The sequence below is a fragment of the Balaenoptera ricei genome, chromosome 20, assembly GCF_028023285.1.
Source record: "Balaenoptera ricei isolate mBalRic1 chromosome 20, mBalRic1.hap2, whole genome shotgun sequence".
NCBI classification, from domain to species: Eukaryota; Metazoa; Chordata; class Mammalia; order Artiodactyla; family Balaenopteridae; genus Balaenoptera; species Balaenoptera ricei.
Genome location: NC_082658.1, coordinates 50,333,503 through 50,360,564, shown reverse-complemented (window position 1 = coordinate 50,360,564; position 27,062 = coordinate 50,333,503). Strand labels below are relative to the sequence as shown.

Here is a 27,062-nt window from a genome sequence, read left to right as displayed (position 1 = left end):
CACTAGATCACCAGGCAGGTTTCTCTGTTGAAAATAACAGGATCCGACTCTAGTTAACGTAAGCAGAAAAGGAATGCACTGGAAGGGTATTGGGTACTTCAGAGAATGGGCGGGAGGCCTGGAAAATTAGGCCAGCACAGAGGCGGTTGCTAAGGGAGGTTGGCCAGAACACTGACCAAAATCATGCTACAGCTGGTTCTTGTTAGGACCCAGCCACCGCTGCTCTGGATACTGACCTCGAACCCTGGACCCACGGGCACACCACCACCAGAGGGACCTCCAAACTGGGCCTGATCACCGCAGACCACAGGTTGTTCACAGGTAAGCCAGGGTTGCTCCCATCTCACACAGAGTGAAAGCCACAGACTTTATAATGTCGTCCTTGATCCGGTCCCCTGTTCCCTATGCTCTCATCTACCCTTCTTTCCTCGCCCCAACCTGCTCCACCCACATCGCTCTCCTTGCAGTTCCTGTCGCCCCAAGCCTGCCCCCACCTCTAGGGGCACTGGCTGTTCCCTCCACTTGGAGCACTTCAAATCTCCCCAGAACTACCCCCTTCACCTCCTCCAAGCCTAAGCTCAAAAGTCACCTTCTCTGGAGGCCCACCACATCTCCCTATTTAAGCCCAGCCTCCCCTGCCCACAGGATTCCTTTATGCCTTTTTTTTCCTTGTCATCTTTTACCGTTATGTTTACTGTTTATTAACTGTCTTGCTGATGAATCTGCCCCAGGTGCCTAGACCAGTGTCTGGCCTTGGAGTTTACACTCCACAGCTGTTGGTTGGATGTGTAGATAATAACGTGGCATAAAATGTCTTGGGAGGCATAAGTTGAATCCTGGTCTGTCACTGACCAGCTGTGATTCTGCACAAATATTTTACGCATCTGTAACATGGGCACCTACCTCAAATGGATTCTTGGTTAAGAGTAAATGAGACAATGTGCAGAATAAGCCCTGGTTGCCGGGGTCTCGTTCTTTCCTGCTCACCCATTCAAATCTATTAAGATGAGTCTCCCAAGCCCATATGATGACAATGAACGTTTCCATTTACTTTGGATTATATATCATTATAAATATTAACAAATAAGACTTAAAAAGGACACCTTCGGGTAGGTCAGACAAAAGTACAAAAATTGTGTGTGGGGCTGCAGTTTCAGGACTGTTTCTGCAGCCGTCACATGATAGCAAAACGGTGGTAAGCAGTGCACGAGTCTGCGTCGAAGACAGCCAGAGTCCATGCATCGGGAGGTTCTCTCGGTTGGAGAAGGAACAAAGGGAAGACATGCTCGGGCCAGGAGATGCAGTTCCTCGCTCTCGCCACTAGAGGTCAGGAGGTTACCGCTTCAGGGTTGGAAGACGGGCCCGTGGGGGATTGGCTAGTGGTGGTGGTGGGTGCTGAGACTAGGCAGGGGGGTGGGGGTGGCGGTGGATGCCACACACCTGGTGACCCCCCTGGTTATTGACATCTGACTTTGGAATGACTTTTTTTTGTTTTGTTTTTGTTTGGCGTCAAATTCACCGTCTTTGTGGGGCTGAGGGAGCAGAGGAAAGATGCCAGGTTGGGGTCAAAGGGAGAGCTCACACTGCAGCTTCTCAAAGCGCCTTTTTCTCTAACAAACAGAGAGACAACCTGTAAGGGGTCCAGAACAGTGCCAGGGTCCTAGTGAAGGTTCTCCCTGGGAGGTCTTCTACCCAAGTGCCCCATCCTGCACTCAGGCTAGCTGTCCAGGAGCCCCACCTCCCAGCCTGACTGTCCCTGTGGTCAGCTGGGACCATGTTTAAGGACCAAATCTGCTCTTGCACAGTCTAGGGCAGTAGAAGGCCTTGGACTGGGTGCCAGGTGTCCTGGGTTCTTATCCCAACTGGGTCCTGTGTAGGCCCCTTCTGCTTGCTAGGCCTTAGTTTCCCCACGTGTCTAACAAGGAAGTTGTACTAGGTGAGGCTCTAGGTGTACTTGTAACTTGGCCATTCAGCATTTCCGTGTGTTTACAGGGAATTCGTGAAGCTCCTCTCTGAATGAGAAACCTGCCCCCACCGCCCAAAAGGCAAAGCTAAGACGATAACCCAGAGTTCACCTAGACACAAGGTTCCTCATAAATAGACTCAGCCTCTCTGAATCTCCTTCCTCATCTGTCAAATGGCGATGGCAATTAAACCCATCTCACAGGGCTGTGAAGATTCATCAAGACAGTGGTTGTAAAACCCTTACCACACACAAAGCCTTCTTAGGGAAAACCAAGACTCCCTGACCAGCAAAAAGTTTGCCAGGTACTGTATGGGGGCTGGAGTCCTGTTTCCCCTGCAAAATGGAAAAAGGCTGATGGGCACTTGGTGGGATTCACATCATCACCCCAGGCCTCAGATGGTAATGTGCTTTGTGTCTGCAGCATAAGGTCTAGCCCCAGTGCCCCTGTGAGCCCTGTACAAGCGTTGGTGTGGGTGTGGTGTCCAGAGCTCTGGGCTGGAGGTGGTGGGGCAGGGGCCATGGAACCTGGTCTGCCCCAGCTGTGGTAGGGCTGGAAGGCCTCAGGTAGATCACGTTCCCTCTCTGGGCTTTGTTTCCCATCAGTGCAGTGATGGGTTGAACACAGAAATTCCTGGGTTCTGCATTTGTTCATCCAGCATTCCTGAAGGCCCCTTAGTCGGCAGGAAAAGTTTGGGGCTTCAGGCCTGGGCCCAAGATTCTGATGCCCTCAACCCCTTGCTGGAGACCTTCACCCAGGGTGCAGGGGGCTCTTTCTTAGCTCCTGGAAGACAGAACCAGCCCTTCCCAGAAACGAGGCCCCGGACTGCTGCTGAGTACTCCTGAAAGGGATCTCAGTAGGGCTAGGATGCAGGGGCAGCCACCTGGGGCTCCCCTCTTCCCAACCCTGAACCCAGAAGGGCCCTGGGTGGCGGGGGCGGTGGGGGAAGGGGAGAGGAGGGTAAGGACAAGGAGGACTTTTTGGTTCTTTTCATGCAAAGCAAAACAGACTCTTTCTCTTCTTGACTGCAACTGACCTGATGCTTGAGCTTGGAGCGAGAGGCAGGATCCATCCTCCAGCTTCCTCAGGAGGAGAAAGATCAAAGGTAGGAGAGCTGGCTCTGAGAACCGAACTTGACCGTGCACCAACATCAGTTTAAGCCACTCCCCCTATGTCTACAAGCCCAGTTGACCTGGCAGCTAGGGGTGGGGTGGGAGCAGGACTGGGTGCTGTTGCCCCTAACAAACACTGCTCCCTCTCCCAGAGAGACCCTGGGTCCCAGACAGTGCCCCTGGCCCACATCACCTTTCCCCTCCAGGCCTTGTATATGGTTCCCACTGCTTACACTGCTCTTCCCCCTTTGTCTGCCTAGAAACTCCACTCACCGTTCAAGGCCTTGCTAAAGCATCACTTCCTCCAGGAAGCCCTCCCTGCTCTCCCAGCCGAGTCAGCAGAATCCACAGAATGTGCAGGTGGGTCAGGCTGGCCTTGGCATTCCTCACACCCCAATTGTAATGGTTTGTTTCCAGCTCCCTGACTAGATGGGGACCTCCCTGAGGGCAGGCCCTGGGTCTCATTCATCCCCAGGGGCCTGTGGAATCATTGAGTGAAGCGCTTGGACTGTGCCCACGTTCACTGGGAGCTCCAGGATCTTTACCAGACTCCTGGCTCTCAGGTCAACTTTTTTCCACCCACCCAGTCATGCCAGAGATGAACAGATGTAGTCAGAACCTCCTTTTGGGAATGAACTGTCTTCAGAGTCCTGTCTTGCCCCTGCCCAAAGTCTCCTTCTCTTACTGCCCCTCTCCCTGATGGCACCCCTGCTCTCTCAGCCTGGGGTCCCCTGCAACTCACTGCTGACCTCTAGTAGGATCCTTGTCTTCTGGACTGCCCCATCTACTTCCTCCGGGTGGGTGCTGAGGCCAGGGTCCTCTTCTTCCACCTCTGGCCCTCTCAGGCCCCAGGGGGCCGAAAGCAGGCCCAGCTCTCTGCCCCCGCTGTCCCTCGGTGGGGCTGGGCCTTCCATGGCCTCTAAGTGGGGGCTGCAGTGGCTCTGTGTCCAAGCAGGCATCCTGGATCTCCCCAAACATGGGGGCGAGGCCCTTTAGTGGCAGCTGAGGAAGCCCAGGGCCAGGCCTGTGCTGGGCCGGGCAGGGGTAGGTGCAGCGGGCAGGTGGGGGTGGGTCAGTCGCTGAGCACGGCCCCCGGGAGCTCGTTGGTGAGCGTGTGCCAGCGCTCGATCCGCTTGTCCTTGTTCTTCAGGCAATCAAACCAGTGCTTCAGGCGCTCGCCCTTGGCATTGATGCCCAGAACCACGCCGCCTGCAGAGGGGAGCCGAGAGGCAGCCGGGACACGGTGACCTCTGACTCTCAGGGTTTCTCTGGAACCAGTACCCCCTGGCACCCCTCCCAGACTTTGTGCTCCAAGGCCAGACTCTCTTCCCTGCCCACCCGCTCTGAGGGTGGACCGTGGTCTGACTGCCACACTCTTGGAGCCCCCCCCCCCCACTCCCCCAGTCAGGGCCCAGGGATCCTGCTCTTCCTTTACCCAGGACCAGAGCAGTACTGGGGGGCAGCACAGTGGCATGTGTTGGTGCCAGGGCAGCTCCACTGTGCACAGCCACCAAGCCCACCAGAAATTTGGGGCCACAAGGGCTCAAGAGTCCAGCCTGAGGGGCTGACCATCATCACCTCTTACCCCTGCTCCACCACAGACTGCTGTGTGACTCGGCCAGGCCTCTTTCCCTCTCTGGGCCTCTTTCTCTGTCACATGGGGTCAGGCTAGATCATGTCTATGGCCCCAACTTTCCCCACAGGCCAGGAAGGCGGGACTGTGGCCTGATTCAGGGCCCCTGCCCGTTGCTGAACCCAGGATGGGCATGTTGCTAAAGAGCATTCCCATCGTGTCCTCTCACCGATGAAATCGTTGGATTTTCCAATGTCATAATCCCAAACGGTGATCTCCAGGGTCTTCTTGGCCAGGTCCCCGTGCTTAATCTCATAACAGAATTCCTGGTGGCCAGAAGGGGAGTGTCAGGACCAATGACAAGTTGGCCGGTGGCCAGTGCACAGCAGTGGGTGATAATGGATTCTCACCCATCTCACCCACTTCCCTCTTAGAGCCCAGCTGAGATCCTCAGGGTCCCCCTTCCCTCTGACCCACCTGCCCCTTTGTCACTGAAGCTGCTTTTCTCAGGATCCTCAAGAGTCTCCTTATTGTAAGTCAACGCACACTTGGCAGCCTTGGCGTGCTTGACCTCTCTTGGGTCTGATTCTGCTGACCACGCCCTCCTTTGTGGAACCCTCTCTCCCACCAGCTTCCAGGATCCTTCAACATCTGGTGTCCCCCTCGCTCCCTGGCAGCACCTCCTCGGCCTTCTCTGCCTGCACGCGAGTCACTCAGGCTCTGTCAGAGGCTCTTCTCCCTCATCTCGTTCCCCGGAGCTCCTCTCCGGCTGCACCCACCGCCTGGGCTGAGGACCTGGGTATCTATCTGCGCCCACCTTCCTGGGGCCGCTCACATCCTCACACCACCCCCTCCACATCCAACATGGCTACAGTCCCATCAGTTCAATCCTCCGAAGAGTTTTCCAGGCCGCTCCTCACTTCTATCTGCACCACCTTGGCCTGGTTCAGCCTGGCCTCACCTCTCCCACCAGTCCTCCTATCCCACGGCTGGGGCCTCTCCTGTCAGTCCCTCCCCACCCTCCAGCTCCCACAGTGACCCTTGAAAAACCCAGGCCCTCCGGGGTCCCCTGTCCTGAGGGAGATTGAGTGGCTCATGGCTTCACCAGCCTCTCGTACCTCGTTGAACTCTGGGTTTAGGGTTTTCTTCTTTACTGCTGTCTTATGTTTGGATTTCTTGTCCACATCTGGCTTCAGGTATCTGGAATTATAACCAATCAATAGACAGAGGGTAAGAGAGAAGACACTCTTGAGTACACGTGGAGCCAGCAGGGCTTGGAAGAGAGAGATTCCCAGGCCTCCCGTTCATCCTAACCATCGGTGTCCCCAGCACTACTCTGTGACAAAGGTGAGCAGTCAGTGCAGTGGGAGAAGCAAGTGGGTCCTTCATCACCTGGACCTCTGTTCACAGCCCATTCCTGATGTCACAGAGCCCCTCCGTCCCCTAGGAAAGAGGATTTTTCTTTATTTCTGGAAGTCTAATTTTCACAGCTCACATTTCCCACCAGAAAAACATTTTTAGCAAAGTTGGTCCCTTGCTAGAGCTCTTCTTTTTGTAATAGCAGATTATGGAGATAGAATTCACACGCTATAAAATTCATCTTTCTCAAGTGTATAACGCAGCGGTTTTTAGCATAGTCCCTGAGTTGTACAACCATTGCTGCTACCTCACTGGAGCTTTGAGGAAGGAAAAAAGGTCTTTTGGGCAGTGACAGCAGTGCTTCCTGCAGGGAAAGAGGGAAGCCCTGCTTGCGGGCCAGCTCCCTCCACGGGCATCAGCTCCTTAGACTTTGATGCAGAACGGCAGTCTTCATCTGGGGCTCAGAAAGGTGGAGGGACTCACCCAAGGTCACACAGCTGCTCGGCACAGGGCTGGTGCTCAGAAGCCAGGCCCTCTCCTTTGCAAAGCTTCTTACCCTGTCCCTGCATGGACACTAGTGACAGTTGCCCTGCTCCTGCTGACAGGACCACATCTGTCTCACCCACCACCAGCTTCCGGTACCCAACTTGATGCCTGGCACTGGGTGGGATCAGTGAACATAGAAAGTGGCACCTCATTATTGCTTTTCTGTGCACTTTTTAAAAAAGTTGTGATTGTTATTACATAAGAAATACTGGTTCATTATAGAAACACTAGAAAATATGTATTAACAGAAGTTGGGGGTGGAGAGAGAAATGAATACACAGGTCTGCACAAAAACCTGTTCTTTAGCAGCTTTATACAGCCGTCAGAAATTGGGGACAGCCCCCATGCACTTCAACAGGAAGTGACCTGACGGACGACTACTTGGCAGTGCAGACCTACAGACTGAACTCCGGGTTCAGGCACCCCGCGGCTGGCTCCCCAGATCATTAGGTTATGTAGGAGTTGCCTTTATAAGAAAGTCTGGAAAAGGCAAAACTGTCGCGACAGAAAACAAATCAGTGGTTGACTGGGGCCAGGGGACCTTTCTGGGGTGATGGTATCTGGGTCTTAACTGTGGTGGTGGTGACAAGATTGTATACGTCAGTCAGTCACACTTCAAAAGGGGAGAAACCTACTGGATGTAAATTATACCTCAGTAAAGATGACTTTTTAAACAGGTTGGGGGGTTCCCTTAAACCCTCACCCAGAGATGGTGAATTTCTGCATTCCTTACAAGCTTCCATGCACTTCTTGACTCTTCTTTGCCTGTTTTACTTTGGGGGCGAGGAGGAGGGATGGGGGCGGTCCTGCACAGTGGGAGTGTCTCCCAGCCCTGCCTCCGGAAGGCCCTGAAGGGAAGCTGTCCCAGGCTCCCTCAGCGCTGCACGGCCAGTGTCCATCTAGTGAGCCTCACAAGGCCCCAGCTAGGGGTCATCGCCTGTCCTGCCCCCAGGCCTCTGTCTATGCTGTCTCCCTGCTTGGAGTCCCTTCTCGCCTCACCTCACCACTGTAGGGGAGCTTCCCGAGGGAGTGTGGCCTGTGTGGGCGAGAAGTGCACCCTGGCCACGCTCCAGGGGCCCGCGCATGGCTGCTCACCCTCGCTATCAGCACCCCCTCCTGCCTTGGCCACCAGGGCTCATGCAGCCTCCCTACCAGTGCCACCGCTGGTGCCTTCTGCACAGCGGCTGCTGCTCACCTGAGGCCCCTAGCAGACAGACAGCAGAGGGCTGGAGAAGGAAGGGGTTGCCCAGGGCAGCACAGCCAGTTGCTTTGAGCTTTCTCAGTGCCCCTGGGTGTGAGATGGAGATGGTAACAAGTACCGCACGGGGCTGCTGGGGGGCTTCAAAGAGGCCTAGCACAGCCCTGGCACCCGGCAATTACTCGGTACGTGTTAATGATGATTGTTTGTTAACCGTCATCAGACCCTGAAGAACTGGACTTGGGGTCAGCTTCTAGCCTGGGGAAACTGAGGTAGCTGTCATCTGGGGTGAAGTTTATAAAAATAAGGGTGCCGACAAAAGGCCTTGGCCCATCCAGCTTTGCCCCTCGGCATCCTCCACCTGGCACTTCCATGTAGTGCTCTTCTCGGGGCCCCAGATGCTCCGCTCAGAATCTCACCTGTGCCTTTATTTCCCCTACTTTTAGCAAAGAGAAGGCCCACGGTCCATGAAGGGGCCTTTCAGAGATAGGGAGCCCTGAGGAGGCCTGAGCAGCAGCCCCTGCAACTCACCCAGGGAATTTCAATCAGATGTAGGGGTTTCTAGGCTGCTGGGGGCCTCCCTCTGATACAGGGGGCCACCCACAGAGCTGCCTGTAAGGCCACGTTGACCCGGCCCATGGCTGGAGGGTGGGCCCAGCAACTACCACACCTGTGGCAGGGGGAGCCCCAGGCACAGTGGACAGGCCCTGCCAGGGCTACCTCTCCCTGGCTGTGGGAGGTGGCTGGACCCTCTGTTGTACCAGGTGAGACCCTATTTTCTGGATAACCCAGCATGAGACCCTGGAATTCCTATCAACTTGGCAGGTGGGAACTGAGCCCGATTTAGAAATTTCACACTAGCCTTCCCTGGTGGCCCAGTGGTTAAGAATCCGCTTGCCAATGCAGGGGACACGGCTTCGAGCCCTGGTCTAGGAAGATACCACATGCCGCGGAGCAACTAAGCCTGTGCGCCACAACTACTGAGCCTGTGCGCCTAGAACCCGTGCTCCGCGACGAGAAGCCACCGCAATGAGAAGCCCACGCACTGCAACAGAGTAGCCCCCGCTCGCCGCAACTAGAGAAAGCCCAGCGCGCAGCAACGAAGACCCAACGCAGCCAAAAATAAATAAAATAAAAATTAAAAAAAAAAACCTCTAGCATCACAGTTACAGGTGGAGGCACCGTCCTCCCTCCCCAGAGACAATCACTACAGTATCACACTGGTGCCCCCCACTACAGTTTGCTTTGGGCTCAGCATAGCTGTGTCCACGTTCGTTCACCTGGTCCTCACTTACTCACTTCAATTGCATAGTACTCCACTGTACGCAGATGCCACATCTTATTAATCTGGTGAACGCTAGGCTGTTTCCATCTTACCGCTATCACAAGCAATGCTACAAAAGCAGCTGTCTGCCAGGGCCTGGGTCTCTAGGACACAGGCCTGGAAGGGAAATGATGCGGCTACAGGGCGGACGCGTCTTCCTAGGTTACCATCACTTACTTTCCCGCCACTGTTTTTAAGAGTCTAATTGTTTCCTGAGCTATTACAGCATTTCCGTTCCCAGTGGTCTCTGATCCACTGGAAATTACTTGTCTTGCTAATGGATGAAGTTGGGGCCCAACATTGTTTTTTAAGCAGAAAACCAGTAGTCCTTGTGATGGCCTCTGTCACCGGGGCCTCCTTACTGTCCCCTGAGGCCAGAACCATCCCTGCTTCTTAACTATCTTAAATCCTCTGTCCCTTTCCCTGAGCAGAAACACCTCCTTTCTGCTGAGCCAAATTCCTCCCCAAGTCCTACCCTTCAAGACAACCTCACTACGTCCATCTTTTGTGTGTGTGGAGCGCACCAAAGCACGGATGGTGGTCACCAAAAAACAGGCTCTATCCCTCTCCAAACGGCCACCAGCTCCTGCCTGAGCTAGGATCACAGCCTGTCCTGACCCAGGTTCACGGCTCTGGGGCCCCTGAGTTAAGTCTCTCCCCAGTGCTACCAGAAACCCCACCTGGCAGAGCCGGGTGGACCCCTCCCTATCTGTGTCTGTGGTACCGCAGAGCACTGCCCACATGTGCCCAGCCCTAAGTCCTGATGGAGTCCCTTCACTGGATCTCCCGGTCTCCTGTCCCCTCCAACCTGCTCACAGCCCTTCCTGGGCCCCATGACCACAGAGAGACCTGAACCAAACACCAGGAGATAACTGCTCTCTATCTGTGTGACTAGGCTGCCACTCAACTTCTATGGATGTCAGTTTCCTCATCTGAGAAATGGGTTTGGCCAGACTCAACCCACAGAGTTGCCCAAGGAGCACAGAGGAGTATGACCTCGTGGGCACAGCACCCCCTGTGCTTCACACAACTACTTGCCACATGGACTACTGATCTCGACGCATGGACCTCCCAGTCGCTGGAGGTGAGAAAGTGGGGAAGGAGGCGGCTGGCCTGGGCTGCACACTCACGTTTTCACGTAGGGGTCCGAGTAGCCGTTGGCGTCCATGGCAGCCAGGTGTGCGCAGCGCACGATGCCAACCAGCAGGCCCTGCTTCTGCGAACTGTACTTGAGGGAGATGAGGATGCGGCCCCGCTCCTCCAGGGACTTGTCTTCTGTCTTGTCCACCTGTGGGGCAGGTGGGCGGTCACTCGGCTGTCCTTGCCTGCTCCCACCTCTCCTGCAGCCACGGGCCCGGGCCAAATGGAGCCTGGTGGGTGGTGAGGGGTCACCCTGGCCCTGGCCCCCTGGAAGGTGCTTCTTGGAGCTTCTTAGGCACATTCCCAACCCCAGGGGGAGCTAGGAGGCAGGTGGGGTGTGGCCTAGGCCTGCCCAGGCTAGCGCCTGCCTCTGGGATCAGACCTCAACTCTAGGCCTCACTGTGTGGCCTCCCCACGCCAGCCAGCCCACTGAGACCATTCCTCACCCTCCTGAGACCACCTGTTTCCACCTTCCAGCTGCTACTCACCTGGAACCCCTTTCCTTTACCCTCTGTCCACCCAGCCTGAGCCCTATGACCCCCAAAGCCCCCTCCTAGGTTTCTCTGCCAGGCTTCTCTTGCACTCGGTCCCTCTGCTCTTGACTGTTCGCTGCCTGGCACTAAAACGGCACCTCACGTGGCCCCTCACGGGCAGGGGCCATGCTTGCACCTCTCTGGAGATGGGGCTCCTGTTAGGTGAAGGAAGGACTACCTTCCCCAACTCCCACACCCAGAGCAGACATGGCTAGCTGATGACTGCATTCACCCCGAGCTCAAATGCAGCCTCAGTATCTTCTCAACACAGTGCTCAGGCAGCCTGTACCCGTGGCTCAGAGGAGGCGGGTGAGATTTAACTACCTGCCACTCGGGCCTAGGGCTTTGTGTATGACAGCCTCACTAAACCATGGCTCTTGTGGCAGTTGTGATGTGTGAAAATTAAACAGTATAAATGAGCCGGGATATTTTCAGCTGTTTTTTTAGGGTAGGATATACTTTGGATTGTTTCACATGAAGACCATTGAACTGGGCATCGTTCAGTATTTACAGAGAACGAATAAGGTTTACAAGGCTATGTAAAATCTAAAAGGTATCATCAAAATGAATCTTTACTGCCGATTGATTATCCTGAACTGCACCCTTGTCACTGTGGGTCCCTGAACTGGACCAATGAGATCCTAGCAAATTCAAGCAAGGCTAAGCAAGTCCCTGATCACACCTGGTGGACAAGCATGCGTGCTTTCACACCCCCCCCCATGCATGAAACAGGTGCTCACACATGCATTCCACGCTCACACTGCTCACACACAATTCACACTCACACCACACAGGTGTTTGTTTAAGTCAGGGATCAAAACTCAGAAACACAACTCCAGCAGGAGTTGGTGTTGCCTTTTATAAGTGACATATATCATTTGGAGAAACTGGGTCACCTATGGTTAGTGACTAATAATAAAATTAAAAAGGTTATCTCCATCACACAAATATCTATGAGTGGGAGAGAATGTGACAATGGAATACAATTTGCTCAACTTATGCAAAAAGACAGAGCTGGGTTTCTGGGAGGGAGGTCTGACCTCAGGTCACTTGTTCCAGGCCAGGCTGCACTAAGCATGTGTCTCAGGGCCCTGTAGGGGAGGGGTACAGGCACTCGGGGGACAGCCACTGGACTCTGTCCTCTTGAGCTTTCCCATTGCCCAGACCTCTGGTAGGGGATCGTCCTGGGGAGGGGACTGTACCCTGAACACCATGCAGTCCCTAAAGGCATATGTTTCTTAGGGTCCCGGGCCTTGGACCTCTTGGCCAACCCCTCCCGGCCCTTCTGAACTGGGTGAAGGCAGGCCTGGGGAGGGGAAGGAACGGGGCGGGGCGGGGAGGAGAAGGGGGAGGGGAAAATTGCTCAGAGACTCTGGGAGGGCTCAGCTGCTGCAGACGACCAGGGGGCAAAATTGGTTTTGACGTTTTCAAACAATTGCAGTTTCTAGGAAAGAATGATTTTCTGTCCCCTCTGGGTATCTCACAGGCACCTCATGCCTCACGTGCTCCAGGTGCGCTCCGAGCATCCCCAGCTGCTCCTCCCATGGTCCTCCGCATCCCAGTTAATGACCCTTCATCCTCCCAGGTGCTCGGGCCCCAGGCCTGAGGATGCTGATCTTCAGCCCTTCTCCTGCCTCCACTGCTGCCCCGCCTAGGCCTGAGTCCTGCTCCTCCCTCCACCCCGCTGGTCTCCCCGCCCTGGCCCTCCACTCCCTCCCATTCTGAGGAGCCTGTTAAAATGCCCTCAGATGCCTTGGCCCCTGCCTAGCACCCTCCTGTGGCCCATCTCACTCAGGGATAAGGCCAGAGTCCTCCCAGCCTCCCCAACCCCCAACCTCTGCTCTCAGCTCCCAGGACCCCCTCCTCTCGCTCTCTCTGCCCCTCTCATTTGACCTCTTGCCTGTGCCTCCACAGGCTGGGCGCTTTTCCATACAGGGCTTTGCACCTGCTGTTCCCTCTGCCTGGAATATTCCCTGCTCGCCAGGTGACCCCTCCCAGAGCACCCGTCTAACCCATTGACTCCTCTCATGCTTTCTTTCTCGGCCCTTATCCCTGCTGAACAGACTATCTGTTTGGGTGGTTTATTTCATTTTTGGTCTGTCTCCCGCCCAAACTTCATGAGGGCAGGGAGATTTATCTGTCTCCCCAGCTCCTGCAATTGTGCCAGGCACATAGTAGGTGCTCAATAAATGCCCCTGGCCCTGCGCTCACAGCAGGGTGGGCCTTGGACGGCTGCAGAGCCCACGACTGGAGGTCGTGGCCCACTCACCGGCAGCTGCTTCTCCAGGCAGATGCTGAACGTCTTGGTGTGGTTGGGCTTCAGCTTCTTGAGGGGCACCCGCGTCTCCCCGATGAACTCGTTGTGGCGGAATTTGTCCTCGTCACACACCGAGATCCTGGAGGGCAAGGGGCCTCTCAATTTGCTTCCAAAGTCAGTGCGGATTTGCAGGCGGTGGGCCGGGGGGTGTGGGGAGGGCCTGCCCTGTGGACAAGGCTGGGTGGGGTGGGGGAGCCGACGGCCCGGGGTCTCACCCACCGCAGGGTCTTTCGGATCATGTCTTCATCTGTGATCCCGTAGTAAGTGAGGGTCTCGTTCCATGTGGGGTTCAGAGTGTTTCGGAGAGTTTTCGTTCTGAGCTTATTTGCCTGGAGAGAGCAAAAATGATCCTCTGAGTGTCAGAGGGTGATGGGCAATGTAATGGCGCCAAACACATCCCAATCCCCCAGATCCCGTGCATAAGCGCTCTCCCCTGGCAAAGGGGGATTAACGCTGTTGTTAATCAGCTGACTTTAAAACAGGCCAATTGGGGACTTCCCTGGCGATCCAGTGGTTAAGACGCTGCACTTCCAATACAGGGGGTTTATCTGGATGATGTGGGTGGGCCACGTCCCACGTCATCACAGGGCCCTTAAAAGTAGAAGAGGGAGGCGAGAGAAGAGTCTGAAGGAGCGTGACAAGGGGAGAAAGTCAGAGAGGCGACACTGGCTTTGAAGATGGAGGAAGGGGCCACGAGCCAAACAAAGGGGGTGCCTCTAGAAGCTGGAAAGGAATGGGAAATAGCTTCTCCCCTCGAGCCTCCAGAATGGAACGCAGCCCTGCTGACACGTGATTGTAGCGCAGTGGGACCTATGTCAGACTCGCACCCTGCAGAACTGGAAGGTATGAGATTTGTGGTGTCGTAACCCACCCAGTTGGTGGTCATTTGTTAGCGCAGCCCTAGGAAACTACAACAGGAGGATCCTGCCTCCCAGGTGCGTGCCCAGGTGTGTGGCGGGGGGAGGGTGTCTGCAGGAGGCGTGGTCTGGGCGGCTGGGAAGCCTGGCTTGGACCTAGATTCTCTCCCTCAGCCTCCTCGCCTTCGCTCAGGCTGGCCCCTGCCGGGAAGGCACCTCTCCTGGAGGATGCCTGGGGGCTGCCTCCCCTCCTTCCTCAGTGCTTCCAGAGATCTTGGTTCTTAGACTACTTACCTGCCTTGCCCCCTTCAGACCCTGACTTCCATAGCCGATTCCCTTTGATGTCCGCCACAAACCGGCCCAGGCTTTGAGGTCAGACAGCCCTGGGTTCAAATCCCAGCTCCACCACTTACATAAGCTCTGTGGAGCCCAGTGGGTTACTGACCCTTTCTGAGGGTCAGGCTCCAGGGCGTAACACCACATCTCTCTCAGCCTGGTTTTTAGGACCTTCTCTATAAGGTGCTCTATGAAACTCTGCCCTACGAGGGAATCTATCCTATGGGGGGGTCCCTAGGATTCAGCAGCCAGGTACTGCCGACTCGAGGTCCCAGGCGTCTAGAGACGCACGGTCACTGAGCCCCCGAGTTGGGCCCCTTCCCCTGGTCGCGTGGCCTTCACAGCCCTGGGGGGCCCCCCTGCAGCATGAGGACAGAGAGGCCTGGAGTGGGGAGCTTGCTCCTCCAGTTGTAGTGGGAGGGCCACTGCCCTTTCTCCCGCAGCCCTGCCTTCCCTTCTGGGGTGGTGCCCCCGGACCAGGGGGAGCCCGGGCCCCAGAGTTAACTCAGGCCCCAGCAGCCTGTGGCTCCTCAGCCCGGGGTGGCCACCTGGGGGTGGGACCCCCCAGTTGGTCTGCAATTGTCCTGAGCAGTGTTGGGGGAGGCCCTCTGCCCAGGGGGGTGCCCCCACTGCTGATTCTTCCTCTCTATCAGGTCACTCGAGGGCCAGGAAGGAACTCCCCAACTTTGGCTTCTCAGAAGGCGGCCAGGACAAGACCACCAGCCCCTGGGCTCTGCTGCTCACCCTCCTGTGTCCTGTGTCCCCTGTCCCTCTGCCTCCGCCCTGGTCTCTACTTGGAAACAAAGCTGCTGGGCTCCAGTTGAGTCCCCCCCTGGCATGGGGTCTGCCCTACTCACCCCTTGAGATATCTGTGGGCTAGGGAAGGACCCAATTCTGAAAAGATGTGACCTTCCCTTCCATGAGATTACAAATAAAACTACACTGAACTGTAAGACGTATGAAAGAAGTCTCATCAAGTTCTTATCTTCCAGTGCTGAAGGCCACCTTGTTGCTTTTCATAGAGAATTAAAAAAAATTTTTTTTTCCTCTCCTTTCATAGATGCACCTGTTGGGCTGGTCTGCTCGTCAGGTCATCTGGTACAGGAACAAGGGTTCTGTAGTCAAATAATTTGGGCAGTTGCTGACTACTTCATATCCCTTGTGGGGCATCACAGAGCAGCCCATCAACACATTAAAGGCTCTGATAAGTCCTGCAGTAAAAAAAACCTGTTTAACAATGTTTCCCAGTGTTATCTGGCCACAGAACCCTTTGTTTGCGCATAGTATTAACGTCCAGCTGAGAGTGTTTCTTATAAAACTCTGGCCTAGAAATTCTCCCGGGGAGTTTCCCCAACTCAGTAGGCAGGTGGTGCTGACTCAAGGTCCCCGGGAGGCCTAGAGGGTGTGGGGGTGACTGGGTGCTCTGGGTGGAGGTGGAGTGAACCCCTCAACTTGCTTGGGCTCTGAGTGGGTGTGGGAGCTGTGGGCCTCCCTGGGTGCCCCAAGCCCAGCCTGGGCCCCAGTCACGACGGGCAGGCCCCTCACCTTACTGGCTCCTGGCAGCAGGTGCAGCTTGACATAGGGGTCTGCCAGCCCATTGTGGTCCATCGGCTTCAGGCCCTGAGCAGAGGAGAACGGCAAAGGGTGTCACTGGGGGCTTGGGGACACAGAGCAGCCAAGGGCTCCTGGCACCTGGGTCAGCAGGCATCCCCGCCCCCTGGGCCTCCTGGCTGGGTCCATTCATGACCCTCTTCACAGAAGCAATCCTGCCCCACACCTCCAGAATGGGGGGTGGCGAGGAAGGCTCCGTGCTGGTGCCATCTCCCCCCCCCCCGCCCCCCCAAACGTCTGGCCCTGGGCAGGCGACACGGGGTGCCTTTGCCAGATCAGCCTCTTTCTGTTTTCCTTATCTTGGAGGCCAGGTGACCACTTTCTCTGAATGAGGTCCTCGTTCTCCTGCTGTGGTCAGGCCTTTCCTTCTTCCCAATCCCCCTTCTCCCTGCTCCCCATGCACTGCGACTTCCCTCACCGACCCTAGGTCCTTGTCACCCTCTGTCCGCTCATCCACACGCTTCCCTCTGCGGCCATGGGAAAACGTTGTGTCCCCAGAAGCCACACAAGCTGGCCGGCCGTGGAGGGTCCCTCCACAAGATGGCACCCCTCACTCACTCTCAACCACCAGTCAAGTGTGCACAGCCAAGGAACTCACGGAACCATAAACAGACAGGGGCCTAGGTGACCTCATGCTTGCTCCTGTTTGTGATAATCGTCTATTCTGCTTCCGGGATGGCACACGGGGATGGAGGAAGGCAGCTGGGGCATGTGTGGGGTAGAGCTGGCAACCCCACAACCTCATTCAAAGATGAGCTGCAAGTTGGCTGCTCATGACCAGCCCACCTCCCCCACCTCCCAGGGGAGCTGAGGCTCTTCTCCCCCCTCCCCACCTTGGTTCGGAGGAGCTCCCAGGCAGGGGCTGAGATCTGAGGTGGGGCCTTCCGACTTCCAACGAACACTGCTCCGCTACCGGGAAGGGGCCCACGGGTTTTAGAGCCAGGCTGGCTGGGGGGTTCAGGTCTCAGCTCCTGCACTTATCAGCTGGGTAAGTGGATGACTTCATCTGCCTCCTGAGCCTCGGCTTTATCATCTGTAAAATGGGTTAATAGTCCCCACATCTCAGGGTTGTTGGGGGAGCTGAGCAGGCAATGCTGACGCGGGGCCTGCTGGTGGGGCATTTGCTCCCCTTCCCCTACATGCCGGGCCCCTTGAAAGATGCCGGAGAAGCGGCTGAGGGCGGAGGCATCTGAGCTGGGCCGGGAGCTGCCTGGGCTCCAGCTCTGCCCTGCTCCGTGGGGCCGGCTCCAGGACGAGGCTTGGCCAGGCGGCCCTGCGTGCACCGTGGCAGAGAGGCAGACCTTCCCAACACAGGCCTCTCATCCCGCCTCTCACCCTTTCGCACGAAGGTGGAACTTTCCAGTTCTGCTGTGGATATGAGTGCCCGTATGTGCGTGTGCGTGCCTGTGTGTGTGGTGCGGGGGGTGGGTGGGGGGGTGTCTGCCGCCAGGCCCTGTCCTGCAGGACAGCTTTAGGTACTGAGCACTCACTCATTTAATGCTCACAACCACCACATAGGTGGGGATGATTAACCCTATTTTACAGATAGCAAACTGAGGCAGCTCTGCTCACCTGGAGGGAGGGTGGCCAATCTAGGGTCCAGCGCTGGGGCATGTGGCATCCTCCCAGAGGCCCCCGAGGGGCTCTGCCTCTTTGCCTCAGCCTTCCTACCCCCTGGGGCTCCTCCTCACACCCCAGCCCAGCCCCAGCTCCTCCCATGCCTGCACCACCCCTCCCCTGCAGAACTGGATCTAAGCAGAGGATGAACTGGAGAATGTGGGAGCGACCATGGCTCAGGGTCCTCCCATCCCCCATCTCAAATGCCTTGAGTGATACAAACCCAAGTGGACACACGCGTGTGCACACACATACACACACACACCCCAGTACACCCACATAGCCCCTCTAGAGCCTGGGTAGGGAAGGCGGGGCACACAGCACAGGCGGGGCCTGGAGTCTGGGTGGGGAGAAGGGACGGCTCTGGCCAGAGCAGCCTGGCAGCCAGGGCCCATTCCCAGTCCCCAGGCCTGGACAACCTCTACACAGCTGGGTGGAGGGAGAGGGGAAGGGGTCTGCCGGGGCCGTGCACCCTGCCCTCCACCTCAGCACAGCTGGGGGTTATCAGATTCCCAGCTCTGTACCTAGGGCAGGTCTGGAGCCCTTTCGAGGAGGGCAGGGGGGAAGGCAGGGCAGGCGCTGTGTCACAGCCCGGGCAGCTCCCAGAGGAGAGGGCGGCGGGGGTGGTGCTGGCCCACAGGGACACTGCTCACCGCTGCCACGGCAGTCCAGCCACGGCGGCCCAGGCCGGGCGGGGCACAGCCGGGGCAGGACGAGGCAGCCTGCCCCTCTGGGTGAGCAGAGCCACGGGCAGGGTGGGGGAGGGGCAGAGAAGCTCGCAGGTTGGGGCGCTGGTGGTGCGGGGCTGGGCGCGGGCAGCGATGCCGGAAGATCCTCGCCCTGAGCCGGGCCCAGGCCCTTCCACAGCTCTACCGGGAGGTCTACCAGGCCGCACGGCTGCCCTTACCTTGCGGGAGAGCATCAACTTGGGCACCTTCCTCCCAGGGGGAGCGTCACGGTGTGGGGACGAAGGGAACAGCGTGGCTGAGAACAGAGCTGACCGTGCCAGCCCGGGGCAGGACCAGCGTGGGGTTTACAGACGCCCACGCCTCCACCCAGAGAGCAAGCTCAGGCCGGCGCGACCAGAGACTAATCCCCCGCCTGGCGTGGCGTCAGCGTCCAGAGCCTCCTCGGGGAGTCCGGAGGCACCCAAGTCCAACCCTTCCTCTTGGCCTGCAGGACAGGCCTGTCACCTCCCCGCCTGCCCGTCCCTCCTTCGACAGCTCCCCAGCTCTGGGGCCTCTGTCTCCTGAAAGCTGCCCGCCCCCCCGCCATTCTCTCTGGCTTCTCTGTTCTACTCTTTCCCCCGAAAGCCTCGCTGTAGAGGAGGCAGCTACATCTCAGGAGCAGCTGAGATGACTGAAGCGAGAACTCCCTCCTCGCCCTTGGCGCACAGGTGGGGCCTACCTTGGCCTTGCTGATGGTGCAGTGGAGAGCGTTGTTCTCCTGGTCGTAGAGCAGGCTGAAGTCCAGCGTGCCCAGGGCGGCTGCAGAGAGGGAGGGCTCAGGTCACGCCGGGCCCACACGGTGGAGAAGTGTCACCCACCCCTGCGTGGCCGGACGAGGTGCCACAGTGACCGTGCTGACTGCCACCAGCAGAGCGCTTGCTGCATACTGACCCCAACCCTGGGAAGGAGGCTCGGGGGCGGGGGGGTTAGGCCCGTCACCTCCAGACACCGCGAGCGGTGAACTGAGAGTCAAAGCCGGGCAGTGGGCCCCTGACCCCTGCGCCGTGCCTCGCGGCCCGTGGCTGGTCCAGGGTGGGGCCACGTGTGCCGCGCGCTCAGCTAAAGGGGTTCCTGTCCTCCTGGTGCAACCACCGGCCAGGGCTCCACACCTCAGCTCCCCCTGCCTCTTAACTGTCCCAGGAGTGTGCGAGAAGGCAGAGGGGTCAGTCTCTGCCGCACTGCAGGCCCCAGCCCGGCCGACTGGCTGGCCCACTCACCGCCCCCCAGCAGCACTTGGGGCTGCGGCTCCCTGGTCTCCCCGGTCCCTCGGGAGCCCTGGGCAGGCTGTGAGGAGCGAGCTGGGCCCGCGTGCTGCTACCCCCAGCCTCTAAAAGGCAGAGAGTGATTCCCAAGGGCTGGGCAGAGGGTGCAGCAGTGATTGGATGCAGCTGCCACTCTCGGGCGTGATCACACACGGCAGCTGTGGCTTTTCTCACATGGTTCCCGGCCTGAAGGCCGGGATTGTGGGTGGGAGCAGACCTCAGGGGCAAGTCTCTTCCCCGCGAGGTACACATTCACAGGATGTCTTTAGAAGCCCAGACCCTCCTTGCAGGCTGCTGGGCTGGCCAACTGGCATCTCATTCATTCATTCATTCTTTACCAAGTGTTTACAATATGCCAGACTCCAGGAACGAAGATATCAATAAGACAGGGTTCCTGCCCCGAGGAAAGCGCAGCTTAATGGGAGGAACAGATGAAAAGGATTGGTCACAACAAAGTTTAGTGGGCCAGGACTGACGGAGGGTTCACGGGGGATGCCTGGCCTGGATGTGAACTGGGGCGATCAGGAAAGGCTTCCTGGAGGAAGTGACGCTTCACCTGAGCCATGCAAGACGAGTAGGGCTTGGCCAGTGCACACTGGGGCTGGGGGAAGGGGCATTCCAACCACAGGCCAGCCCAGAGGGTGGGGGGCGGAGTGGTTGGAGTGATGCTCGGGGGAGGCCAGGGGTGCCCAGTGTGCGTCTAGAGCAAACCACAGCCTGCTGGCCGAGTCCAGCCACTACTTGTCTTGCACCCCAGCTCCTAATACAGGGTCAGGCACACAGCTCAGTGGCTCTGTCGTTGTCTGGCGGGGGCACCCGTAGGGTGCGAGACCTGCCCTCTGACGTCTGACCCTGGGTTCAAATCCTGGCTCTGCACTTCCTTGCTGTGTGACCTTAGACAGTGTATCTAGTCTCAGTGGGCCTCAGTTTCCTCATCTGCAAAATGGAGACACAACAGCATCCACCTCATGGCATTGTGCTTTAACACCATGCCTGGGGTACAGAAAGAACTCAGTAGATAATTATAGAAGGAGCAGATCCATTTAGGTGATTTATCTAGAAAACTGTACTTGCCCCTCTGAGACACTTTCTGGAATGAACTCATTCTGAATTGGATCACTCCCCTCCCAGCCTTTGTGAGCAGAATACACAAATGGTCACTTACACTTTTCAGAATAACCTGAGTCATTGCTATGACTACGGTTACTGTTCTGTGTGTCAGAGTCCCAGCCCAGACACAGAAGGGCATGTGAGATGATTCCTCCACCGAGGGATCCCAGGTGGCCACTCTTTTTTGAGGTTTTCTTCATTTTTTCCGCCTCCTCCTTTGCCATCAGCTTGAAACTCCTGTTAGAGTACCTGCCCCTGGTAGCACAAACAGCTCTCGCTCCTATTCACTAGTTACTTGTTTCTTCTCTGAAACCAGGTGAGAATACTTGTTAAAACTGTGTCTAAACTAAAAGTCAATAGGCCATGGGACTTCCCTGCTGGTGCAGTGGTTAAGAATCCGCCTGCCCATGCAGGGGACAGGGGTTTGAGCCCTGGTCCGGGAAGATCCCACATGCCGCGGAGCAACTAAGCCCGTGCGCTACAACTACTGAGCCTGCGCTCTAGAGCCCGTTGAGCCACAACTACTGAGCCCGCACACCACAGCCACTGAAGCCCACATGCCTAGAGCCCGTGCTCTGCAACGAGAGGCCACCGAAATGAGAAACACGCGCACCGCAACGAAGAGTAGCCCCCGCTCACCGCAACTAGAGAAAGCCCGTGTGCAGCAACAAAGACCCAACTCAGCCAAAAAAAAATTTTAAAAAACTCAACAGGCCTTGAGTGGAGCCTAAAGTCCTTTTCCCTGAGTGGAGCATGCGTGCTTTAGTCCAGGTGTATCTGGCCTTTTGCTGCCTGTATCCTAGCTCCCCTCTGTGCGGGTAAGCAGGTGAGGTGCTGTAAGGGAGTGTGATCTATCACCACGTCTGTAACAACTAACAGCCATGGGCCCAAGCTTCTCCAGGCCCAGGCTTTTGTAATAATAGTCTCTAAAGCTCTTGGCTTTGCACGACAGTAAATCAGTCTGCTGTTCCCTTCAGACCTAACCTGTGGCTGTGCCCCCCAGACATTAGCCTCCTGAGGGCAGGGACCATGCCTCGGCCACACCTCTGACACCAGCAAAGAGCAGATGTTCAATCTACACGGCCAGTCCATCCAAACCAACTCATTCTCCAGCTGCTCATGGGAGCAGAGATGTGGTGTGATGCTCATCTATTAAAACACACAGTCCACGATCTCTGCCCGGTTCCCAATTCCAGAGAAGGACAAGCCAGCAGACAGAGTCCCCACTGGGAAATTCAGCTCCAGGCGCGGAGAGGGGTCCCTTCCACTGGCTCTACAGACATCCGTGTTTAAGGAAGGCCCGATGCTGCTCAGTGAAACCAACACTGGTATTCACTTCCCAGGAAGGAACAGCAAGCCCAGTGCTGCCCCAGGATGGGATTGATGAATTTCTTTGAACTCCAATGCAAGTTTTATAAGAAATAATAGTTTATAAATAGAAGCTCAGTCACCATTTTTAGAGACTTGCCGGTGGTGGAGCTCTCTCATCGCTCATAAATAAAAGCTCTCTCATCGCTCATAAATAAAAGTCTTTATTTCCTATTTGGAGAAACGAGGCTCAGAGAGGGGAGGTGATTTGGTCAGGGTGGCACAGCAGAGCTGGATGCAGAGTCCAAGCCTCTTCACTTCCATCCTGATAGCTCCTGCCTTAAAGCTTAGTGGCTTCCAAAAATTTTTTGTCTGCTGCTTTGTTTAGCTGAACTCTTGAGAGGGTGCAACGCAGAAACAAAAGAGAGAAAAACAGAATTGCTCTTGGGGTGTGGGGAGTGGGAAGGGCTCAGCCACCGCCCTGGAGGAGCCTCTGAGTTGAAAAACCCCCTGGGCTTGTGCAGGCGAGGCGGGCCGTGAGGGCGGGTGAAGGTGCTTGTCTGTGTGAGCCACAGGGTCCTGTCCTCCAGCCACTCAAATCACACCTCCTGGCTAAAGTTAACATCCTTGGATAAATAATGAGGCTTGGTCACTAATGGGCCTTTGAGAGTTGTCACCAGCTTGTTGATAATTATAGAGCTTTAATGGGGCTAATTCAGAGACAATCAAGCTCCAGCCCCTGTCAGTTCCTCTAAGGCAGCACATCCCTCTGCTCTGCTGATGGAGACTGACAGCATCATTTTGACCTTGGTTTGCACCTGGACTTTCCTCACCCGTACACCCTTGGGAGTAGGAAACCAGCCCTGGTTTTGTTTTGTTTTGGTTTTTTAAGAAAAATGTCAGCCTCTGAAATAGTTTAAAAACAAAAACAACAACAACAACAAAAAACATGGCAAGAACCACAGAAAATGATCAAGGCTGCGTTGAAAGCATTTCATAGTTGGGGAAACTGAGGCACTGACCAGGCGCTGCAGGGGGTACAAAGAGGAATGAGCCACACATCATATAGCCCTGCTTCTCGGGAGCTCAGAGGCAGAGGGTTAGGACTTTTATAAACCTATTCATTCTTTACATTGTTCAAAAATTTTCCACTGCCACCTGGACTCAGTTCAACCTCCTTGGTGTGGCATTCAAGGCCGTCTGTGATATGACCGCTTTGGCCTCATCATCAGAGGCCTTTTCCCCTTGCTCCAGCCACTCGACTCTTCCTCCTTCCACTAAGCCAGGCTGCGTCCTCCCTCCTCCCAGCCTCAGAGCACCCTCTCCGTGGGGGAACTCTGTGCAAGCCGGTGCTTCCCATTTGGGTTCCTGACTCCCTGTCCTCACTGCTGGGCTACTTGTGTGTCACGGTTTCCATGAACTCCCTGATGGCAGAGATCGTGTCTCAGGCATTCTGGAACCTCCATACTCAGCACAGCGCCCGACACCTAGTTGGTCTTATAAGGTTAAGTGCATAGAAATACGGTCCGGGTAGAATATGACTTGGCTCCAAGGAGAGGGAATCACAGGCAGCGGGGACAGGGAAATCATTCGAGCTGAGGGACTTCTGGGCAGGCCTAACAGCGATTCCTCCCCTCCATCCTTGCTCCAGGCCTCTGTGGGGATCAGTCCTGACCTAGCCCAGGGTGAATCATGCAGGGGCAGGTGTAAGCATGGGCAAGAGATGTAATTCTGGCCAACGAGACAGAAGGACAGATCTCCTGGGGACTTCTGGGAGAGGCTTCCTCACTTTTAAACTGAGACATGGGAGAGGAAACTGATCCTTATCAAATTTAGGATCTTATTGTTACATGTGATGTCTGGACCTGCAGCAGCCACCTTGAACCATGAGGGAGGTCAGCCTAAGAGGAAAAGGGCATGGCCAAGTGGAAAGACAGAACCATCACCACTGATGCTGCTGACGAGCGGCTGCATGAATCCACCCCAGTGCCACATGACCTCCATACTCCTCACTGTTTAAGGCACTCTGAATTTTTTTCTGTTACCTACAACCCCCGAATATCCTAGTCATTACAGCTTTGAAGAATGGACTGTTTCCACAGGTGGAGATTGGGTGGGAGGGCATCTCAGGCAGGGGAGCAGCACATGCGGAGGGTGGGACATAGGACCCATCAGGAGGGCAGCAAGCAGCGGAGTCCAGCTTAGCCAGGCTGCACTGTGGACCACTGGGAGGGGAAGGGCACTGGGGGGACACTTCTAACTGTAACATTTCTGCATCTTCTCCCCATCAGTGTTCCTCTATTAGATCAATTTGGAACCTGTCAATTTTGTGCTTATGCCTTGAGGTGACTTAATAAAGGATGGGCTTTAAAGAGAAGGAAAAAAAGGCCGAATAAATAAACAGCACTTCACTCTCAGCCTTGGACAACAGAGCAACCGTCCTAATTTCTTTTTGTTAGAACAGACATAATCCAATAATTAGGGCAGCAAATAGCATAACCCTGGCTAAAGCTGTAATGAACCATCTGGCTTGAATCATTTAGGCTTATTGTAGGGATCTGGTTGTCAGAGCTGAGACGGGGGTAAAGCCTGGAGTATCGTGTAGAGAGCGGTTCCACCCGGAACCTGGTCCCCCCATGGGTAGGAGCCAAGATTTCTGTGCTCCCATGGTGGGATGTTTGTTCGGCCACTGAGGGGGTCTGAGCCCAGGGTGGCTGCCCCTTGAAGCGAATGAGGGGGCCAAGCTGGCCCTGGCTCAGCCACACACCGTCCACCTTGGCTCTTTTCAGCAGAGTGCCCTGGTGACATGGGTGTGGCCAGCCCATGGTTCAGGCTGGCAAGGCTGTGTCAGACCTTGTACCGCTGACCTCACGTGCGTCTGTCCCCTGGCAGGACAATGAGCTCTCTGGGTCCGGGGCCCCAGCCCTGTTCCCTCTCTGCTGCTAGGAGAGTGTTCTGTGAAGGACTGCTGAGTTGATGGACTGAAGATGGGGCACTTTCGGGTCCCCTCCTTGCCTGTGGGTTCAGGGACAGCCAAAAGAAGCAACCAGATTTCTCATCTCTTAGCCGTATGTCATCAGAGGGCCCTGAGTGGCACCAGGAGGGCCTGAAGCTCAGGCAGAAGCCCTGACCTGCTCGCTTGCTCCCTTGGCATAGCAGCAAAGATGCTGGAAGTGGGAACAAGTTCCTCACCCCTTCTTCTGGAGCTGGCTGAAGATTCAGGGCATGCAAAGGGGTGACCTGGGTCTCAGTTAGGGCCTGCCCAAAGGCACAGCAAGTGCCTTGCCCAAGGTGCCAGGAGCTGGCGGGGGGGTGAAGATTCAGGATACAGCCCGGAGGGCAATAAACTCTCCCGACCCAGTTTCCCCAGGCCGGCAGGAAAGTGGAGGGAGAGGACTGTTCCCCATCCCCATGCCCAGAGGGCAGGGCCTCATTACGCCAGGCTTTGGCCAGAGGGCTGTGGTCCAGGCCCGAGAAAGTGCAGAGCAGGCAGCTTCCCAGCACAGGCCCGGCTCCTAGTGACCCACGGTCTGACAAGCCTCCTCCCACTTGCTCCGCCTGGGCCTCCCTAGGTAGGGTGATGAGAGGTCGGGCCCCACCTCTTCCCGCAGTGGTCACCCCCACTGTCAGCTTCCAAAGGCACATTTTATTCTGGGGGAAACTCCAGACCCCCAGCCTGAGGCCCGTGTGGGCATTCAAGCGAGACGCAGCCAGCCTCGCTGCGCTGCGCGGGGGATGGGACCCGGCAAGCCTGGGGGAAGTCGGCGAGCGACCCCTGCCCCGAGAAAGGTCCACCTCCCAAGCAGGGCCGGCGTCTGACTGGGGTTTTCCAGCTCTGAGAGTGACGCGGCTGGGGCTACAGCTGGGCTGGGGGCCTGGCGAGCAGCGCAGCCCCCACCCCCACCCCCATCCCGCGTAAACCCATCCCGCACCGCCCGGCGACCTCTTCGTTCTCGGTTTCCCTTCCAGTCCCGGCGCGGGCACCCTCAGAGCCCAGAAAGGCGCCAGGAGCGCCAGCCGGCCGGTCCTCGGCCCCGGAGGCCCCGGGAGCCCTGGCGCTTGCCTACTACCTGGGGCTCGGGGCTCAGCCCCGGAGGAGGAGGCGCGGGCTGGGGTGGGGGGCCCTTCCCGGCCGGGGAAGCGGGTGTAACAGGTGGGCGAAGGTCGGCGGCCCGGTCGAGCGCAGCGGCGGGACCAACGGACGCGGGAGGAGGAACCACCAAGGTTTCTCCAAAGGACAAGCGGCTCCGCGGTCCCCTGGTCCTCGGCCCCCACGCCAGCCAAGCCGCCGCGCTCTGCGGCCGCCGGCCCCACCAGGGAGGCCGCCCGGCCCGGGCCCCGGGCGCCCTCTGCCTCTCGCCCAACCCGACCCTCGGCCGAAGGGCCGGTCCGCCGCGGGCTCCGGAGCGGGGAGCGACCGCGCGGCCGGCAGCAACTGGTGTCTCCCCGGGGCGCAGTTCCGCCCTGCCTGGGAACAAAAGCCGCCGCCCGCGCCGGGGCTCCCGGCGGGCGGGCCGAGAGGGGGCGCGGCGCGGGCTCCGGGGAGCTGGGTCCCGGAAATGGGACACCCCCGGGGGGGCCCCCAAACTTCCCACCTCTCCGATCTGCTCGGGGGCGGTGTCGGGGCTGTGTGTGCCGGGCGCGCGGAGAGCGCACAGCGCGGCCGGGGGCAGCGACACAGCGGCGGGTGTGCCGGGGGAACCGAGGTCGCAGGGGAACCGAGGGCGGGCGAGGTCGGGAGCGCGAGCAGCCGCGCAGGGGAGGGGGCGAGAAGCCGGCGGGTGGGAAACTTACTGCAGTCGTCGGACTCGTAGCCGTCGGCGTCCGGCTCGTCCTCGGGCAGCTTGGCGGGCGGTCGCGCCGTGCTGCGGCCGGGGCCGGGGCCGGGGCTGGCGCCGTAGGCTCCAAACAGCTGGTCGACATCCTCGTCGTCGTCGCGGGCGCCGTCGGAGGGGCTGCGGCGGCCCGCGCTGGCCGCGGCCGGGCGCGCGGGGGCGTCCGGGGGTGCAGCGGCGCGGGGCCCGGCGTCCGGCGGCAGGCCCCGCGGGAAGCGGGGGAAGTAGTCGGAGATCTGCTTGATGGGCCGGATGGGGCCGGGGCACACGTCGATGGCCATATGCTCCTGGATGCTGATGGTCGCCTTCTCCCCGCGCCGCCGGAGGGTCAT

The 27,062-nt window shown here is 57.4% G+C and overlaps 1 protein-coding gene and 2 long non-coding RNA genes across 5 annotated transcripts; 2 read left to right on the top strand and 1 right to left on the bottom strand.

Annotated features, from left to right (window-relative positions):
- LOC132356020 (uncharacterized) lies at positions 1-2,878 on the top strand. The gene is made up of 3 exons (XR_009499735.1): positions 1-321; positions 1,152-1,326; positions 1,993-2,878. It is a non-coding gene; the product is annotated as an uncharacterized LOC132356020 (long non-coding RNA).
- On the bottom strand, positions 1,053-27,062 carry DOC2B (double C2 domain beta). 2 transcript variants are annotated; one of them, XR_009499732.1, is made up of 10 exons: positions 26,690-27,062; positions 18,895-18,974; positions 15,805-15,879; positions 13,286-13,395; positions 13,019-13,145; positions 10,207-10,364; positions 5,768-5,849; positions 4,879-4,975; positions 3,826-4,285; positions 1,053-3,043 (listed from the first exon to the last, which is right to left on the bottom strand). XR_009499732.1 is itself a non-coding variant. In XM_059908680.1 (9 exons), exons 1-9 carry the CDS (start codon positions 27,060-27,062, stop codon positions 4,149-4,151), a joined length of 1,239 nt encoding a protein of 412 aa, XP_059764663.1. In that variant the 3' UTR covers positions 1,053-4,148. The 2 variants fall into 2 exon arrangements, 1 of the variants encoding a protein (XP_059764663.1); XM_059908680.1 differs by having other exon boundaries at positions 1,053-4,285.
- On the top strand, positions 2,920-15,201 carry LOC132356018 (uncharacterized). Of its 2 annotated transcripts, XR_009499734.1 has the most exons (6): positions 2,920-3,069; positions 3,337-3,436; positions 5,281-5,448; positions 5,846-5,996; positions 9,972-10,160; positions 13,654-15,201. It is a non-coding gene; the product is annotated as an uncharacterized LOC132356018 (long non-coding RNA). The 2 variants fall into 2 exon arrangements; XR_009499733.1 differs by lacking the exon at positions 5,281-5,448.